General features: G+C 43.8%; 1 protein-coding gene across 3 annotated transcripts in view; it reads left to right on the top strand.

The window, feature by feature from the left end:
* OGDHL (oxoglutarate dehydrogenase L) overlaps positions 1-19,381 on the top strand; it is a 707,295-nt gene that overhangs the window by 657,158 nt on the left and 30,756 nt on the right. For all 3 annotated transcript variants that reach the window (XM_086922073.1, XM_086922074.1, XM_086922075.1), the window contains one exon: positions 14,795-14,867. In XM_086922073.1, the coding sequence (XP_086778199.1) occupies positions 14,795-14,867 (73 nt within the window). The remainder of the gene's footprint in view (positions 1-14,794; positions 14,868-19,381) is intronic.

Consider the following 19,381-nt stretch of genomic DNA (forward strand, 5'->3'; position numbering starts at 1 on the left):
AAGCAGACTCACCGCTCAGCTGGTGATAATTCCGACCCAGCCGGGCCCTTGACCTGTTACACTAGTTCGAGTGCGTCGAGCAGCGGTAAAAATCTTTGTTTCTGTGACAGAGTAAAAGTAGATATGTCACCTTAAATACATGTTGTTTGAAAAATCATCCCAGTGACTTGAGTTGGTACTTAACTATGTGATCTAATGTCTCAAGGATTATTTCATTAGAACCATTGTATTCAAAATACCTGCCTTGAAATTCCCTTTCTTTTACTTAGATCTCATTAATTGTCCCGAATTCTTAAGCATACGTTGTGCGTCATGCATAACCCTTAAAAGTACTTCTATTCTACTTACATGAGTCTAGATATCACACAAGTATAAATGGGGCTCGGAGACCACCCGAGTGTAATTCACGAAATTTTGAAACTTCCGTTTTCGAAAAAGATGCTGTTAGAGAAAATGATACTACCGTCAAATATTGACAAGGTTAGTCATTACTGGACAAAGTTACATCTCGGAAGGTCTAGGTTTAATCTTACCTATTTGACTTCTTGTGCGTGGATACCGGTTGCGGTTCCAATTCAAGGGTGTACCAAGCTAAAAGAAATTGAGTGATAGGAATATTTTAGACCTATACTCGTTTGCAGAAAGTGAATCATGAAAAAACTCCTATTCTAGTATCTGTATATGCTCGCATGATTCACTTACCCGTGTAAGGCTCTTCCGACTGTGTCCGGTGGGTGCACCTCCTCCGAGCCCTGTTCCTGTTTGGACACGTGATTGTGTTCAAACTGACGTATATGCGCGCCTGAACGTGACGCGTTCTAAAACTAGAACGCATGAGAGAATAGCGCATCGGCCATGTTGGATAGTCTTTTTTAGTTATGTTCAATTCACCTACATGCTGAGTGAGATTACCGTTAATGTAATACTTGCATCTCGTATAAGGTGAAATAAGAATTTATTCATGTAGGTTTATTAGACGCGAATATATTGTTATAAATATGCGATCAAGTTGGTCGTAATATCAATCGTCCGAAGCGCTATAAACGATGCATACCAAATTACATACGTACCATATTGCCGGTTGGTATATTTCATGGGGAATTCGGGTATTTTACATAGTAGATTCATGCTCATTAGTGCAGTGTGACACTAGATTCCAATATGGTTGTCAAAAGTGAAGTGCGCACCGTGGTTGAGAATAGTTTCTTTACGAGTGAATAGCCCAATCATACTGTGACTGTATTTCACATAACATTGCGTATAGTATCATAAGATAGTATTTGGGTCTCATAACAATATTTGTTAGTACAGGAGACTCATCCCAGCATTAGGAAAAATCTAGGTATTAGCGTTTTCACAAACACAATTCTGCAACATTTTTAACTTTTATGACAATCAGATATGTAGGCAATATTACAGTATCTCTATTCAATCACCCAAAAAGTATTGCATTTCTTGGTCATAATTTAACCCTAATTCCATTCTCTTTCTAGCCTCTTACAACGTTTTCTTCTATAGAAGAAGGTTTTTGCTGAACCAACTAATATGGTGAATGATTATCTGTGAGGACCTTAATGTCAGTGGCAGCGTTGCCTCCAAAGAATTTGTAATCTACTGATCAACCAATGGTTGATCTTGGTCGACTATCAGTGTCAAGTCTGATACAGAGTGATGCAACTGTGCATTCAGAACAGGGGAATCGAATCATGATCAGTTTCTCAATTTACCCAAAGAAAAGACAAAGGGAAGAGTCTTCCTCATGACATGCAGCATGAGGAGGCCAGATCTATCGGATCCAAGGACATTTTCCAAGGACATTCCTTTTATCACTCAGGCTTTATCAGGATGTTGTCCGGATTTTTCTATGTTATTAATTTGACAGCAATCCTCAAGAGAGTATGAAGGTATTCTTTTATCAGCCTTTGAAATGCAGGAGTATCCATGCTTGGTGAGTGTTTACACAGTTGATGATAGACAGATAGACTCTATTTACTCTAGCAGTAAAAGTTTTAGTGAAAAATCTCAGGTGAACATGATTGGGGTTGACCGGGTCTCTCTGACCTTCCCAAAAGAGAAAGCCCCTAACATGGTATGGTTGTTAGTGGGCACCCAGTGATCTCTAATGCTGTTTGTAGTTTTATTCTCAAACTACATTTGCATTAAACTAGAGATGTCCTTTGAGCTGTCAGGTGAGAGAGAGAGAGAGAGAGAGAGAGAGAAACTTGTTTATTTAGACCATAGTCTTTTAAACAATACAAACAAAATGCAAACAGAATCGGACAAAGTACGAGCAGACAAAATATTCCTACGTCATAAATAGTTAAAATTCATATTTGTTAAAAAGAAAAAAGAGAAGGTTAAAAGAGGGTAACACCTCCTGATACACAATTCATTAAACCCAAATTTTACCAAAGTTTTCACATATCTGGAAGAATAAAAAGACAGATTTAAACTTTATAAAAGGCTTAAAAGAACTTAAAATCAGTGCCCATCCTTCGATATCTCCCTACCAAAATCTTTTACGGCCTTCAGGAATTTGCCCAATGCGATTGCAATTTCTAGCGAATGCATCTCTGTTAGTAAGCCTATCGCATGGGCACGTGTAAATGTCTTATGTGATAGGAATATAGGACGTAAAAACAATTTCCTTAAATCCTGTACAAATGTGCAATCAAGCAAAATGTGCAACATATCGTTTCTTATACCATGCCCACACTTACAATTACCTTCTGGAGCAATCAGTACAGATTTTAATTTCCCGTCTATCTTCCAGGGGTTGATCCCAACCCGGGTCCTTAATATTTCATGTCGTAACCCTTGGTTAGGCAATATTTCCAGATAAGGGAACCAGCCTTCATTTACCCATGAGATCTTTAACCACTGTACTGACTTTTTCTCCTGCATGTAATTTAGGTCCTGGGACCTTGAGAGCGACTGGCCTTGTTCCCTAAGTGTTTTCTTTGTAAAGTGGCCTATCAGGGTGTTATGGGCAGGTCTCAATTTAAGACGCCCTGATACTTTCTGGAGAGTCTTTCTCACCTCCTTTGCCCAGCCAAGATTGCTTGTCTGGATTTCCTCTCCACACCATTGTGAGACCTTAGGTGTCACTCCTGGGTCTTGGCGCTTCCAGAATCTTGCTAGGGCCATTTGAGATTGTACACTCCAGGAAATCAGCCCTAGTTCCATTCTGATTGCTTGAACCATTGTACAATTTGGTAAAGACAATAACATGTTTAAAAATTTTCCCTCTTCCTGATCCCACGTATGTTTACCGCTCAAGTATAACACTTCTGCCCCATACAATACTTGGGGGGGGATCATTGCTTCAAATGCCTTTATCATTGGTTTGTGTGTCATGTCTCCATATTCTTTATTAAACTTTTTTAGCCCACAAGTGGATGAGAATGCTTTTGCCTTTTGAGCCTCCAAATGGGTGCGCCATTTTAGTGCACTGTCAAACCAGAGGCCTAAATATCTATATTCATTAACTGTCTCTAATTTGTCATCACCCAAAAACCAATTGAAATTCTTCTTACTCTTCCCAAAACATAAAACCTTAGTTTTCTCCCTATTTACAGTCAGTTTTTTCCTATCACAATAGTGTTTAAAAGCGGTTAATTTCCTTTGAAGTCCTATTTCAGTTTGATCCATGATCACTAAGTCATCAGCATAAAGAAGGCAAGGGACTTTATGGCCATTCATTTTTGGGCTTGCACTTCTTTCTCCTTCAAGGGCAGCGGGGAGATCTGCCAAAAAGATTGAAAATAACAGGGGTGCCAAGACGCACCCCTGTCTAAGTCCATTCCCTACTAGTATCTTGTGAGTTAGTGCCCCCTGCATATCTCTAATTACCTGGGCCCAGTTTCCACTGTGAAGCTCTTTTAAGATCATCAACAAGCCAACCGGTAATCCATACTTTGACATATCTTCCCAAAGTTTATTTCGATCCACAGAGTCGAACGCTGCCCTAAAATCGACAAAACAACAATGTAACTTCCCATTTTGTTCTATCGATTTCCGGGCCAGGGCCCATAGGGCGAAGCAGTGATCTATTGTAGAGTGGCCTTCTTTAAACCCACCTTGTTCCACTGGGATAATTGCTCTCTCTTCTGCCCAAATCTTTATACTACCCAATATTATCTTAGCAAAAATTTTCTCTCCAATATCGAGTAGATGAATTAATCTATAGTTCTTTGGTGCATTAACGTCCCCTTTTTTATGGATCGGCCTTATTATCGCACCCTTCCAAATACTAGGTATTATTCCTGATTTTAGAATTACTGAAAACATGTTAGAGAAAAATTCCGCCCACCATGATGTTCGTGACTTAATTATCAGTGCTGGCAGGTTGTCTGGACCAGCAGCTCTTGTTAAGTTAAGGGTCTTTATCGTCTTCAGTACATTTTCTACTGAGAAGTCAGGTTTTAGATCGTCTACTTGACCTCTCCAGTTCCCCTGCATTTCCTCTTCAATTTCTCTACCCGCTGGGTATAGTTCTTTCAGGTAAACCTCCCAAGCACCCTCTTCTACCACACAGATCATTGAAGCAGCTGAGGCCTCTGATACTGAACGGACTAGTTTCCAGAACTGCCGTATGTTCTTGGATTCTATTGCCTCCAGAAGTTTCCCCCAACAGGTATCTTTATGAGCTCTTCTTGTACTATTAAGAAGCATTATATAATCTTTCTTTAATTTGGCGAGGCTTTCTGCTCTAGCCTTATCATATTTTTTTACGCAGACTGCGTTGTTCCCTCCTTATTTCTCTTTTCTTATTTAGACATTCCATATTAAACCAATTGCCTTTCTTAACCTGTATGATTTGACTGCTCTTGCCGGCCTTTACATCTGTTCTAAGTTTAACCTTAATGCTTTGTACCACTTGATTTATCTTATCAACATACCAGGCCAAGTCAAAACCAGCTGCACATCCTAGGGGTATCTTTTGTTGGAGCCTGGTTAACTTTTCTATATATTCTTCAGTTAGCCGTGTTGAGATTCGCCTAGGATAATCCATCTGTTGTATAATTACCTTCTCGGTGACAGTTTCGTTAAGATAGGCCAGCACCAATTCTAAGGTGTTGTGGTCGCTATCTTCTGTATGGTTGACCCTGAACCCCTTTATTAAATTGAATTTCCATGCTGGCATGAACACATAATCTATGGGGCAATATTGTGACCCTTGTTTAAAGGTTTTCTTAGCCGGGCGGTCTTGTGGGAACCTACCATTCAAACAGAAAAGGCTCTTGGTCGCCAGATAGTTCCCCAAGTTTACATCATTCAAAGAGCATGAATTTTCGGGGAACTTTGCTTCCATTATATCGTTTGATTCTAAAATTTCCCGATACATGAGATCAAGCCGCTTAGGGTTAAGTTTATGATTAAAATCTCCTACCAACAAAATCAAATCTGAATCGTACTTTTCATACAATAGATCTAAGTCATTCTTAAATTTTCCCATTTCAACCCCATATTCAACCTGGGTACCCCATTGCATGTACACATTGAGAAGCAACACATTTTCATACTTGTTACCTGCAGCGGATAGGGTTATTCTACAGCAGAGTAGCCATTTACATGTTACAGTGAGCTTGGACACCTTTTTCACCAATTTTGTAGATATTAGCGTCAATAGACCCCCCGCCGGGCGTCCTGAACTAGATTTTACAGCTGGTCGGTAAACTTGACGGAACCCTTCCACTATGGGGGGCTCACCACATAGCCAGGTCTCCTGGATACAAATAATCATATTATTTTTTGCTAGTTCTTTTAACCGTTCAAGTTTTATCTGATTTCCTAACCCATTTATATTCCAGGAGACTGCCTTTAGGCCACATGGCTGCCCAGTTACCTATTCCACATCGCTAAGGGGCCCGTACCTATTTGAGTCCTCTAAGTACTGCTTGGAAGGTCCTGGGGGGCTAGTGTTAAGGCTCCAATTCTTCCAAGAGTCCTCAGGAGCAGAGTTATTTATTATAATATTAAGGTTTCCCGCGCTTAGCCCTGCCCCTCTTTCTAACAATCTTACTTGGCGTTTGCCTAGCCCAGCATGGTGCTTTAAAAAAGCTTTGCCTTGCGTTAACATTTCTACTGCCCCTATTTCTTTAATCGGTACTAACCGAATCCCTGCTTTTAGTATCTCACTTTCTGCTCTCTCAATAGCGTGTTTTACCAAGTCAGAGTAGACTTGAACCTTGGTAAACTCTTTTCCATCGGGCATTGCTTGAAAGCCCACCTGGCGAAGATCTTTTGTGCCGATCCCTTTCAAGTTAGGGCAGTGGGCGAATGAATTAAGAAGAAGTGATCTATTTAAATAGGAGCTCTTCTTAGTTTTTTTCCCGCCCCTTCCCATTTTTACTTGCTCAAAATACAGCCATTGGTTTCCTCTTAGCTCCATACCTTTTGATTTTGGCCACCTATGAAGTTGTTGTGTGTTAGTTTTAACTTCTAAAGCATTCTCGTTGTTTTGCTTCCCCTTATTATTTTGTTCTCTCTTTCCCATGCCTTTTGTTACTTGCTTCCTTGCCAGGTTCTCTATACTTCCTTTTCGTACTCTACTCGCTCTCTCGCTCATATTTTTTGGGGACTTTGATTTTAACACATGTTCCGTTAGGGTTATTGATTCCTCCAACTCTCTTACTTTTCCCACTACTCTGCTTTTACCCTTTCTCTGCACTCTTTTTCTAATGGGTCTCCCCTGTCTTAATAGAGTATGACTCTTATACTCGCCCCTTCTTTTTACAAGCATAGGCCATTTTGAGATGTAAACTTCATGGTTTACGGCTGTGGGTTCTATATTCCCAACCCCCCCCCTGTAGCTGATGTTTGCTCGAGGTCGGGAACTGATCTTATCATTGAAGGCATTTGCCCTCTAATTCCTTGTAGTTCACCCTGAATTTTTGAAAGGTGCGAGTTCTGAGTTTTTAAGATGTCATGATTTAACATTGTCACTTCCAAAATTCCCTGGAGTGTTTTTTGCAACATTAAAATCAGATCCAGCATTGAGGAGGCCGGGTTTGTTGAAATTTCTGGGTTAAGCTGTAGCGATTGGTTACAGTCTTTAGTTCCCCTGGACCCTGTTGTGTGCTCCTCATACGCCTCAAGGCCCTTTGAGTTTCCATTCCGGACCGAGGTGTCGTCCTCTTCATGTTCTTGATTTTCTCTATTTGACCCCTTTGAGTCAAGTAGCAAGGACAGTTTTGGTGACGAGGATAGTCGGGGTAGCATTATGGAACCATTATGAACACTTAGGGACTGTAGAGATTGGTTGGTTAAGTTTTCCGGGTCCCCCAAATGTTCCTCAAATATGACGGAGGTGCCTTCCTTCCAGGATTCCTCTCCGGTTGTCTCCACGTCCATCGCAGGGGGCTTAGCTGGGGAGAAGACCTTTTTAAAGTGTTTTCCCACAAAGTCTTTCAGGGAATTTGATGCTATGCCCCCCTTACTTCCTATTTGCGATGTCTCCTTGAGGATTTTCTCCTTTTTCTTTAGAGTGCGTTTGGCCCTTGGTTTTGGTCCCTGGTCACTGGGGCTTCCCTCCAGAGTGTTTTCATCCATTGGGGGGGCTTTAGAAGTCTTAGCCTGTCCCAGCGCGCTTTTATTCTTCCTTGGTGCCATCGAGGGGATTAGCAATTAAGTCTGCCCTTAATTCTCTGCTGACTCTGCCCCTTAGTCCTTAATACTGTCCTCAGGGCTAGGGGGGTCGGTTTTAGTGAAAGTAAAGAAGGTATAGAAAGGGGGAGGGGATACAAAACACCCTTCACCCCACTTACCTCTGTTGTGCCGTTTGTAGGTACGCCTGCGCCGTGCCCGTGCCCTTTGCAGATTACAGTCGGGACCCCCTGCCTCTCCTTACTTCTTCTGGGGCCAGGGGCCCCTGGCGCCTTATTGCTGCACCTTACACTGTTGTTATGGGCTTATGGAGATGCCCGGCAACTCTCGCCGATGTCGAGGTACCCCTTCCCTCACTGGGGCTTCCGCAGATCGAGGGGGCCGAGGTCCGGATGACGACAATGCCCTTCAATTAGACCGAGCCCCGAGCCTGACTTCTCTCGCTCGGGGCTTCACCTACAGCTCCTCTCCTCTCGCTCGCGGCTTCACCCCTTCCCTCACTGGGGCTTCCGCAGATCGAGGGGGCCGAGGTCCGGATGACGGCAATGCCCTGCAATAAGGCCGAGCCCCGAGCCTGACTTCACTCGCTCGGGGCTTCACCTTGCAGCTCCTCTCCTCTCGCTCGCGGCTTCCTCGCGGCTTCCTCAACCGTCACGTGATAGGGGTCACGGACATACGACTCGGCACAACAGAGCTCAGAACCAATCCAGGTGTTAGGTGTGGGTGCTCTACAGCTGACCTGGGTAAAAGCCTTAAGGGCCTTGAAAAATACTTTGGTGAATTACCAGCGCCAGAAATGATTCTTCTTGAGCTGATCACTAACTCAGTATAAAACCCCCAAAAAGATCTAGGGCCTGATTCACAAAGAGCCTCTGCATTCATGGTGGAGGCTCCACAGTCGCGGCGGGATCTCCGCACTCCAGTTTCTCCTTCAATTGCAGAACCTCCGCCATGTATGCGGAGGCTGTATGTGAATTGGGCCCCAAGAAATTGTTGGAAGTGCACTACACAAAAATATGCTACCTTACATTACATTTACATATAGTTGCGTTTGACTATGTTGCTGGCTTCACTATTGAAGGATTACTTTCTGTCATGTGACCAATACCTTGAGACCTTCAAGCTCCTCTGTGAACCGCTTGTGCTTTGTTCCTGGTCTACTCCTTGGCTGGTGATCTTGTAAGCAGTGTTGAAGGCGTCATTGTACTGCCTGATTCCTTTGCCGAACTGATAAGGGCAATTCTGCTAAGATGCATAAGTTGGGGTTCAAAATTCCCCATATAAAGGTTTTAAGATCAGGTTTTTGCTAGGTTTGCTTCCTAAGAAGTTATTGTTATTAACCTAACATGTAATATGGACTGGACTATTCTCTCTTTGATGTCTAAGTTAATGCACGTTAGGACCTGGAGGATTTCACCCTTTTGTCATTATTGTGTCAAGCCATTTAGTTCTTTTTGTTTGTTTGTTTTTTTCGTTCAATAAGTTTATTAAATTTTAAGAAAGAAAAGAAATAAACTAATATAATATAAAGTGATACAAACAAAATCAATTGGTGCATTAGACATATTCGAATGAAGAACAAATAATGCCCGCAAGCAATATAATTGTGAAAAATAGAAGAAAACCATGAGAGGAATGTCAGTGAAGCACAATATTCGTACACTGTATCACTATTAAGAATGAAAGAGATAAAAAGAAAGAAAAAAGAAAAAGAAAAGTAGAAAGGAGGATAGCAAGAAGAAGAAAAGAGAAAAAAGAGAGAGAATACAAAGGGGGAAAGAAAAGAAAAAGGCAGGAGAGAAGGGAAGAGAAGGATCCACTACCGTACTGCAAAAAACACACTACACAAATAACAAACAGCAATCAGTTCGATGATCCAAAAGGATACTGGGCAACCAATCCCTTCGAAGCTAAATCCATGTAAGTGTCAAGAGCTCTCCAGACATTACTAGAGATAGTAGCGGTAAGACGAGCCACATCAACTGAAATGTGTGCACTTCGTAGAAACGAAACACATGCCCACCACGTATGATATGACACGGAAGAAAAAGAAACAATTTAGTTATTTAGCCATGTAGTTCTAATCTTTTAGGAGGATTTGAAATAAAGCAGCCTTCTCTTCCCAGATGTTAAAGTCGGCTCTAACTGGAATGTGCCTGATATGGAACACAAAGTCCACTTTAATAATTAATAACAACACAATTCTTAAAATCTTTAATATCACCTACTCACCTAGAAAGTCCATTCAGGGATGACTAGTGCGCCAAGTGTGCCAGGGCCTGCCGGGCTGAGCCCAGGCAAAGCACAATAAAGATATCAATTCATGGCTGCTCGGGGACATCTATTTCTGTCGTTTGCCAACTGAAGAAAATAAACTGTCTGCCATATGCGCTGGTTCACCAAAATGCCAGGGGTAGCGGAGGTGTCTTCACATGCCCTTTGACCTTCTCTTTCACTAACACATACACATGCTTACATATACATACATATTCACACATACTCAAACACTTTCTGCCTACACATACAGACGCATTCACACACACTCTCTTACATAAAACACTCAAAACTGCAAGCACGCACACAACATACATACATTTAAAAGCTTTTTTTTTAACTTACCTCAGCTGCTAGTGAAAGCCATATTCCAGCTACTAGCACTCCATTTTGTATTAAACTAATAGCGAATAATGTAATATTATTCACTATTAGTACAATTTAAAAAATGGACAAAAACGAGGTGAGTGAAGCCCTCAGACGTCCATAAGGATGAGCTGCTTTTGTTCCTTGCACTGATTTTGCCACTGCTCAGGCTAGGGGTAGCAAAGACAGTGCCAGGGGTCACAAGGGACATGCCAGCGACCCCTAAATGACGTCCATGCTTTCTCCCTCGGTGGCAGTCGCCAGAGATGTAAGGCAGCTGCATCGGAAGTACCCTTTCTGACACAGTGATGAAGCAAAATGGAGAATACTGTTGTTTACCACTCCTGTTCCCCTGCCAAAAAAGGACATTCAGTTGAACAACCAAGTTAGGCGATTTGTACATTTCACTCTCCAGGGTTAGCAATAGCAAGCAGTCGCTGTGCAGCTGACTTTTAAATTTATGTTATCAAGTGTGTTATTGCTTCTGGACCAAGATAATTGTGCTATATAAAGTGTTAAAGAAATATCTTGTTGACTGCTGGTTTCGGCTATCCTCTGTCTAGTTGTAAATTTGCCAAGCACACTCATCTCTTGTAAATGTCTGGTGCCTTCACCTTACTTATTAGTGTATTAGATACCCTTTTTTGTTCACACCATTTTAGAACCCCCTCACCTTTTTCATCCTGCTGAAAGCCTGGGGGAACACCATTGTCTCAAAACAGTTAAAAGTAGCCTGCTTATTCGGTCTAGCAGTCAGCTTGTTTGGCAACCAATGCGGCTCCTCCCATAGAATCATTGTGACACAGAATTGATCTTGGAGTATTCAATTTATAGCTATACTCGAATGTTCTTAGAACCTAATTTCAGTGAGGGGTAAAGTACCTAATGTAAGGTCATTTAATGAATAGATCAAAGGTGTTAATGGAGGTTACTTGCAGAGTTTCACCTGTCCATGTTGTTGATGGATTAGTGAGCTAGTACAAGGATTGGCGCTTCCTAAGCGACACTCACCAGTAGCGTGTGTGCCTCTGGCAGATGTTACCTTGAATTCCTAATACCGTCCCTTTAAGTGACTGAAACTTGAGGCCATTGGATCAGGGCGTGCTTGTTCTTCATGTGAACTATGCCAATCTTGCAAACTCTATTCAGGTGAGCTTGTACACTTCATCAATCCAAACTCGTAGTGCCGATATCGGCAACCCCCCGCACAGCAGTAATTAGTTGCGCTGCTCAAAATAAACAATCCACACAAGTTTTTGTTGGAGAAAGTTTGCTGCAGATTTATTACATACAAGGAGTATGCCAATTTGGTGGATTAACTTACACACGATCCAAGGGCAGGCAGCAGTGACTCACCTGAGCTGCCCTGCCCACCTGAAGAGCCAAACTGCACCGTGGTCAATCCAATTGGTGCTATCATATATGTGGGGGTCATCCCCCTTACATATCGTGGACCACCAGTCCAAACCTTTTACTCACTCCTTTTTAGGGGCGGAGCTTAACCAGGCAAGCCCCCGATTGCTCAGGCTTACAACCACCCAAAGGACTAACAGGGTGCCGTCGCTTTCAACCAGGGTCCGGCCGTAAAAACTCCCTAGGATTTTGGTATAATCACCCTTATTGTGCTCCTGAAAGGGTACCCCTTGTACCAATCATCCTCCGTATCGCCCTGTAACTCCGCCTGCAAAACAAATGAATACATTATTAGGGTCAATTCATTAGCCCTGCCCTCACGCGGCACACAAGGTAAGCGGTTGGGAGGGTGACAGCGTGTCTAGCTTGGGACAAAGAGGATGACCAGTGGGTTGGGGCAGGTATAAATACCTGCCCCCAGCCCACTGCGCACCTTAAATGACGCCGCAGGAGGCCCAGGTCCGAGGGGGGGGGTCCCTGAGGAGGGGTTCCCAGCGACAAGGCGCGTGGAGGTGCCTAAAGCCGTACTAGGGGGCTGCCATCCTACAGGGCCCACTGCGTGCACCGCGGGCAGCCGCAATTGTGTCAGATTTCTGAAGAAGTTCACCAAAGAGGTTGTAGAGTCATAATAATTAACAGTAGGATTCTGGTAACTGTGTTTGTAGTGTAACAATATTCTGCCATTTCATTCTGGACAAGGGCTTACTGTAATACTTGGCCGGAGAGGTGTAGTGGATGACTCCTGAGCTCGGTACACACGGTTTGATCCCCAGCACCGGCGGCAGCTCAGCATCATGTGACTCTAGGCTCACTTAATCTCCCCTATGGGCCCCCAGCGTCTTGAACTCCTTGAGGGGTGATATGTGCGCGCTTTACAAATTTTATAAGGGTATAGGGAATTTGATAATTCTTACCTGATACAGCCAATGAGATTGCATAATGGTCTCCCGCCTCGGTCTGTCAATCCATCATCTGCCTGTGACGTGTGTCCTGCAGTCGGTGCGCTACTTGCACATGCACAGTAAAAGTAAAGTTCAAGTTCAGAAATGTGTATAGCGCACTACTCACCCAGAGGGTCTCAAGGCGCTTGGGAGGTGGGAGCAATTAATTATCGAAAATCCAGGTTTTTAGTTGCTTTCTGAAGGAGAGGTGGTTCTGAGTAAGGCGGAGGTGGGTGGGGAGGGAATTCCAGGTCTTGGCCGCTAAGTAGGAGAAGGATCTACCGCCCATGGTGGATCTGTGGATGCGCGGAATTGCGGCGAGGGCTTGATTGGATGATCGTAGTTGGCGGGTGGGGGTGTAGAAGGACTGTCTCGTGTTGAGGCATTCGGGTCCTATGTCATAGAAGGCTTTGTGTGCGTGGGTGAGGAGACGGAACGTTATTCTCTTGTTGACGGGGAGCCAGTGGAGATCTTTTAGATGACCGGTAATGTGAGCTTGACAAGGGAAGTCCAGTATGAGTCTGGCTGATGCGTTGAAGTTTTTTCTGTAGTTTGGCTGTGGTTCCGGCGTAAAGGGTGTTTCCGTAATCCAGCCGGCTGGTGACCAGTGCGTGAGTGACCGTCTTTCTTGTTTCAGTGGGGATCCAACCGAACGCTTTTTTGAGCATGTGTAGGATGTTGAAGCAGGATGATGAGACGGCATTGGCTTGTCTGGTCATCGAGAGGGAGGAGTCCAGGGTGAAGCCCAGGTTACGTGCGTGATCCGTTGGTGTGGGTGCAGTTCCTAGGGCTGGTGGCCACCAAGAGTCGTCCCAGGCGGAGGGGGAAGATCCTAAGATGAGTACTTCCGTTTTGTCCGAGTTCAGTTTTAAACGGCTGTTTTTCATCCACTCGGCTACTTCTTTCATTCCTTCGTGTAGGTTGGTTTTGGCATTGTTCGGGTCATTGGTGAGGGAAAGGATCAGCTGGGTGTCGTCTGCGTAGGAGATGATGTTGAGGTTGTGTTGGCGTGCGATGGAAGCGAGGGGACTCATGTATACGTTGAAGAGGGTGGGCCTAAGTGATGATCCTTGTGGTACGCCGCAAATGACTTCGGTGGCTTCTGATTTGAAGGGAGGGAGGCGGAATCTCTGAGTTCTTGCGGCAAGGAACGATATGATCCATTCCAGTGCTTTTCCTTGTATTCCGATGTTGCTGAGTCGTTGTATGAGGGTGCTATGACAGACTGTGTCGAAGGCTGCAGAGAGGTCAAGTAAGATGAGGGCAACTGTTTCTCCGTTGTCCAGTAGTGTTCGAATGTTGTCTGTTGCAGCGATGAGGGCCGTTTCGGTGCTGTGTTTGGCCCGAAAGCCGTTCTGCGAGGGGTCGAGGGATTTGTTGGATTCGAGGAAGGCGGCGAGTTGACTATTGACGGCTTTTTCAAATACTTTGGCTGGGAATGGGAAGAGCGAGATGGGGCGGTAGTTCTTAAGTTCGGAGGGGTCTGCTGTGGGTTTCTTCAGAAGGGTGCTGAGTTCGGCATGTTTCCAGATTTCCGGGAAGGTAGCGGAGTTGAAGGAACAGTTGATGATATCGCGGAGATGAGGTGCGATGATGGAGCCTGCTTTGTTGAAAATGTGGTGGGGACATGGGTCGTTTGGCGATCCTGAGTGGATGGAATTCATCAGGCGGATGGTGTCTTCGGTGGTGATTGGGTTCCAGGCGCAAAGGTTGTTAACGGGCGGTGTTGGTTCGGGAATGGGTGGAGTGGACATGTCGTCGGACTGGTGTTCAAAGCTGTTGTGTATTTCGGCGATTTTGTTATGGAAGAATGAGGATAGAGAGTCGCAAAGGTCTTGGGAGGGAGAGATGTCGTTGGTGCCGGCGGTGGGGTTAGTAAATTCTTTGACGATGTTGAATAGTTCTTTGCTGTTTTGTGCGTTGTTGTCAAGTAGAGCCTTGAATTCTCCGCTCTTACTATGGTCCTTCGTGTTGGGAGGGTTGAAAAGGGAACAGAGGACGGTAGCAGGACTTTGAGAGACACATGAAAAAATCATTTGTTTCTAATGTATCACTTACTTTCAAACAATCGTGGAACTTTATCGACTTGGACTGATAATTCACATACTTTTTAAATCCAGTATGATAAGGGGAAGAAAGCCGGGTGTGTCGGGCTGCTGTTAAACTGAGCCTAACTGCATTCTTTGTTTCAGCTGATTATCTTCACACCAAAATCATTGCTGAGGCATCCAGAAGCCAAATCCAGCTTCGAAGACATGAAGACAGGTATGTAAAGTCTGAGACTCAAATGTTTTAGCATCAACCGAATTCTCTTTCAATGTTACACACCACCCACACATTTGGTGGCCTCTTTTTTTGACTGGCTAAAAAACAGCTGGGTCTGTTGTGCAGCGTGAAACCAATCTTTTTTTCCAGTTTAGTCTACAAAGGCACTAACTAGTGCACTGGTGTTATATTGACAGGTGATTTAATTGACCTATTGCAAGGTGCTCCCAGCACCATGGTTAGTGGCAGTGGATGCCGAGCAGCAAAAAACACACAAATTCTGAAAGTGCGTGTCTGGGGAGGATCAAGTTGATGTATTTGCCCTCTGTGACTTTTACGTGGTCTTTATTTGCATTACACTGTATGATTCTGTGTTCAGCACTGATGATAAATGGCTCCAGGATGTTTCAGTTCTGAGACTTGGCATGTCAGCCAGTGTGAGAACTACCTAACCTTAGCAGAGTAAAGTCAGATTTGGCCAATCATCCATAATGGTCCTCAATAAAAAAAGGAGGCCCAGAGAGGTTTGTCTGCTGAGTCATCCACAGCATAAAGTCTTTCTTGTGCTATTACGGTTTGCAGGGTGGAACCTCAACTGTGGTGTTCAACCTGGGGTGCGTGTGACGTCACAGTATCTTGGATATCTGACAAAGAGATGCAAGAATTGCCTAAAAATAATCAAAAGGCCTAAGCCCCTGATCAACTGACCACATGTTGCATATTGGCTACAGACTGGCTTGTTACAGGAGTTGGACTGTGAGGAGTCAGAGCCTTGGGTTGGGAGCCAAGACGTGAACCTGAGCCTTGGAGCTCTGATGACAGAATAGAGCAGTAACAATCCAGCTGCAGTGAGATGCGACCAGTACCAACCCTGCGCTGCTCATACTCACCGCACATGTGGAGAAGCGTGGCTCAATGGTTAGAGCGGCAGACCCTGATGCAGAGGTCTGGCCCGGGACCAGGGTTCAATTCCCGCCTCGGCGGCTCTTGGACTCAATCTCCCTGGACCTGATAATTCTCGCCTCAGTGCCTAGTCTAATCATGGGTCCCACTCTGTGACTCTGGGCAATAGCTTGCTTAATCTCCACAGCGGCCCCAGCAGCGCTTGGATGCCTGGCATCACCTTGGGGGTGCCCAGGAGTGGACATCTTACAGGAAAGCCAGGAAGGGTTCCACAGCGGTATGAATACAGCGCTACGAGACCTCTAGGTAGAAGGCGCTATATAAATACAAACACATTTACATGTTGATCACCCTCTAAAAACATGGGCCCGATTTAGCATTTGGCAGATTAGTACTCTGTCACAAACATGACAGGTATCCGTCTGCCCTATTATAAGTGCTTTCAGAAATAATGCACTTGCAATAAGGAGAACAGTCACGTTTATGATGGAGTTACCCGTCTGCCAAACTCTAAATCATGTATAGACTAACTCCTTCTCCTGCCGAGTCTCTGGAAGAGTCGATAGTAACCTCTATCTCATAGCAAAAGAATTGGTCTCTTTAACGCATTTGTAGCGGAAAGGTGTTGCAAGGGTGCACCATGCAATAAACCCTCATTTCAATATTCAAACAACCCTACATTCTGTAGCTTCCACAGACACATTGGGCTTTCTATGTAAATATCTTCATGGGCATCTTGGCAGTCTGTTTAAATCCATTGATGCCTTCATTTGCTGACTATCATCAGTCAGGTTTTATCATGGACTGATAGGGAGGAGGTAATACTGAGGTAGTTTTCCATCTCATAGCTAAAGTGCGACGCTCACATAAGAACATTCTCTGTACAGGAGTCATTGAAAAGGCCTTTGACTATGCTCGCGGGTACTTTCTAGCGCGAATATTGGGGACACTATGTTTTCAGAGATGGTTGATGATCTGCTACCAGTCACCAGGTGCTGTGGTCTGGGGAAATTGCAGGTGTTCCTAAATGTTTTGCATTAAGAGATGTCTTAAGTTTCCTCTTTGTTGCAATGAAACTTTTAATGAACCAATGAAACTTTTAATGCATCAAATACCAAGTAACAATATGTTGTACGGAGTCAGGATTGGCCAAGACACCTTAAGATAATGATGTATGCAACCTACATTCGACCCCTACTCACTAGAGTCTCTGCCCAGCTTCTGGATGAACAACTGACCAAATATCCCGAAGTCTTTGGATTTAAACATAACTTCCAAAGGTTTGACTCTTTGCCCATAGCTACACCCAAAGATCAAAAAGCAGCAGTGAGATCCCCCTTCCCTCTGGGAATGGGATCTAGCTACATGGCATACAATTTACCTTTTTAATTTCAAGAATAGTCCAACCTAATTCAACCCTGCTGCTCAGAGAGGTTCAAAAAGAGCTCTAAACTTGACACAAGGAAAAGCACTTGTATATCTGATGCTTAGCAGCTGTCGGATTGATGACATTATACAAAATAATATTTGTGTTCTCGTTTTGATTCTTAAAGGCCTCCCAGAGGCAAGTTCCAGTTTCATGCGGAGCAATAAAAGCCCAGACAATTTGTAGGAGACAGAGGACTCGTCATCTTATAGAGGGTGGATTTGTTGCCCCAAACATCCAGGCTTACTTTCAAACAGCGCAGTTGCATTTCATAACAAAATGGTGCCATAGAAAATGGAAAAAACAGTGGTGCTTCATCGACCACATTTTTAAAAATAGCTTGCTATGTTTTTTTTGGCATACAACTGTAAGAGATTGTTTAAATATCCAGTCATGATCATCATATTGAGGGTGTAGGACAAAATAGCTGTTTTCGGAGAATTTACATCCTTCCCATCACCTCTTACCTCTATTGGGTCGAATCCTATCTACACACCAGCCCTCCTGAGTGAAGGATTTGCACAGTGGAGGGAGAGTGGCACTGTACATCATGATAGGGAATGTCTACATCTGCAGAGTTATCAGACCTCTGTACAAATAAAGGACACATTCATCCTTCAGAGTTGTTCAGATACTCGCCCCAGCATTCAAATCAAGGGATACTAGAAGTTTTAAAAAAAATTTGTAGTGCGCAACAGATACCCAAAAAGGGTTTCCCGGCGCATAGGACGTGTCAGGGATGGGAACCATGAAGTAATAGAGTCGCTATTTGTCAAATAACCAAGTTTTCAAAGATTTGCGAAACTGTATGTAATTAGTTTACTTTCGGAGGGTTGTGGGTAAAGAATTCCAAGTGGAGGTAGTTTAGTTTAGTTTTTAAAACCTTCACTCAATTGAAAAGGCATGTAATCTCTGAGGTTTATACAATCCTGGTACCTAGAGTGGAGAAGGATGAACAACAGGCTAAAAACATTGGAATAATGACCTGAGTTTTGACTTTTTTGCCAAAGAATGGAAGGGTACATAAAATGGCTGGATATGCCAAGAGCAGAGAATTCCTCTGTAAACTAATACTTTACTGGTACAACATGCCGTCAAAGACACTTATACAGGATAGGTCACTGATGCTGGAGCAGGAAAGTTTTATAACACATACTTTGCTTGAAAAAAATGGAAATTGTGGGATGAAGTTCTGAACTTGATTGATGAGATTCGCAGCACCGCTTTACATAGGACCCCTGAGGTTGTACTGCTAGGGTACCCATTACAGATGTTCTGCTCTGCCCTCCATTAGAGAGAAACATTCAGCCCTAACACCTGTTGCTTCAAAACAATTGATACCAGCATTCCGGAGCAGTAGTAGACGCCAGCTGGAAACGATACATCAAAAGCCTTTGACACTGACTGGAATTCCATATAGTGCTTTTTATCTGCTGGGGTCTGATTGCTACATTGCCCTAGTAATTTGGAAGGGATCAGAGTAACCCTGCATGGTCTTTGTCAGCTCCCTGATCAGTTTGGTAGCCCTAACTAGGACTCTTCAAGCCCTGAATGTAACCAAGGAGCCCACCTTATTGAGTAGCATCATCCCAGTAAGGTCTTAGGGTTCTAGATTCGGGGTTAGTGTGGGGGGTTTGGGGCTTTATAGTGTTTGAGAGGGAAGGGGTAGGAGGAAAGGTTGCTGGGGATACTTCCACCAGCCTGTTGGGTTTGTTGATGGGAAAGGTCTGCAATTAAATTGATTAAAACAGTTAAACCATGAAATGAACAAGGTCGGGAAGTCTGCCTCTTGGCTTCTGAATTAATATGTATGTGCAGTTTTGTACTGTTTATGAGGCCTGATTAATTTATTCTGTTATGACCATATATTCACAAGTGCTCAGTAGATCTTGGACGCCCGGAGATTTTCTCCTCTCCGCTTGACCTGAAAAAAGCAGACCTAGACTGGGTCAAGCAAAATTTTTACAAACTTAAGACCTTGGAGAGAGAGCAACATCAACTAACTAAACCCACGGTTAGAGCCCATTATATGACAATTACCTGCATAGCCATTCAACCGTACCTTGCCTTAGTTAATATTCCGTTTCACAGGTGGCTTCTGGTTAAATTTCGATTTAACCAGATTTATTTGGTACTCTGTGATAGTCAGGGTTGGTTTAAGCCTGAGGACGCACCTGTATGCAAA

The sequence above is a fragment of the Lissotriton vulgaris genome, chromosome 5 (genome assembly GCF_964263255.1).
Source record: "Lissotriton vulgaris chromosome 5, aLisVul1.2, whole genome shotgun sequence".
Lineage (NCBI taxonomy): Eukaryota > Metazoa > Chordata > Amphibia > Caudata > Salamandridae > Lissotriton > Lissotriton vulgaris.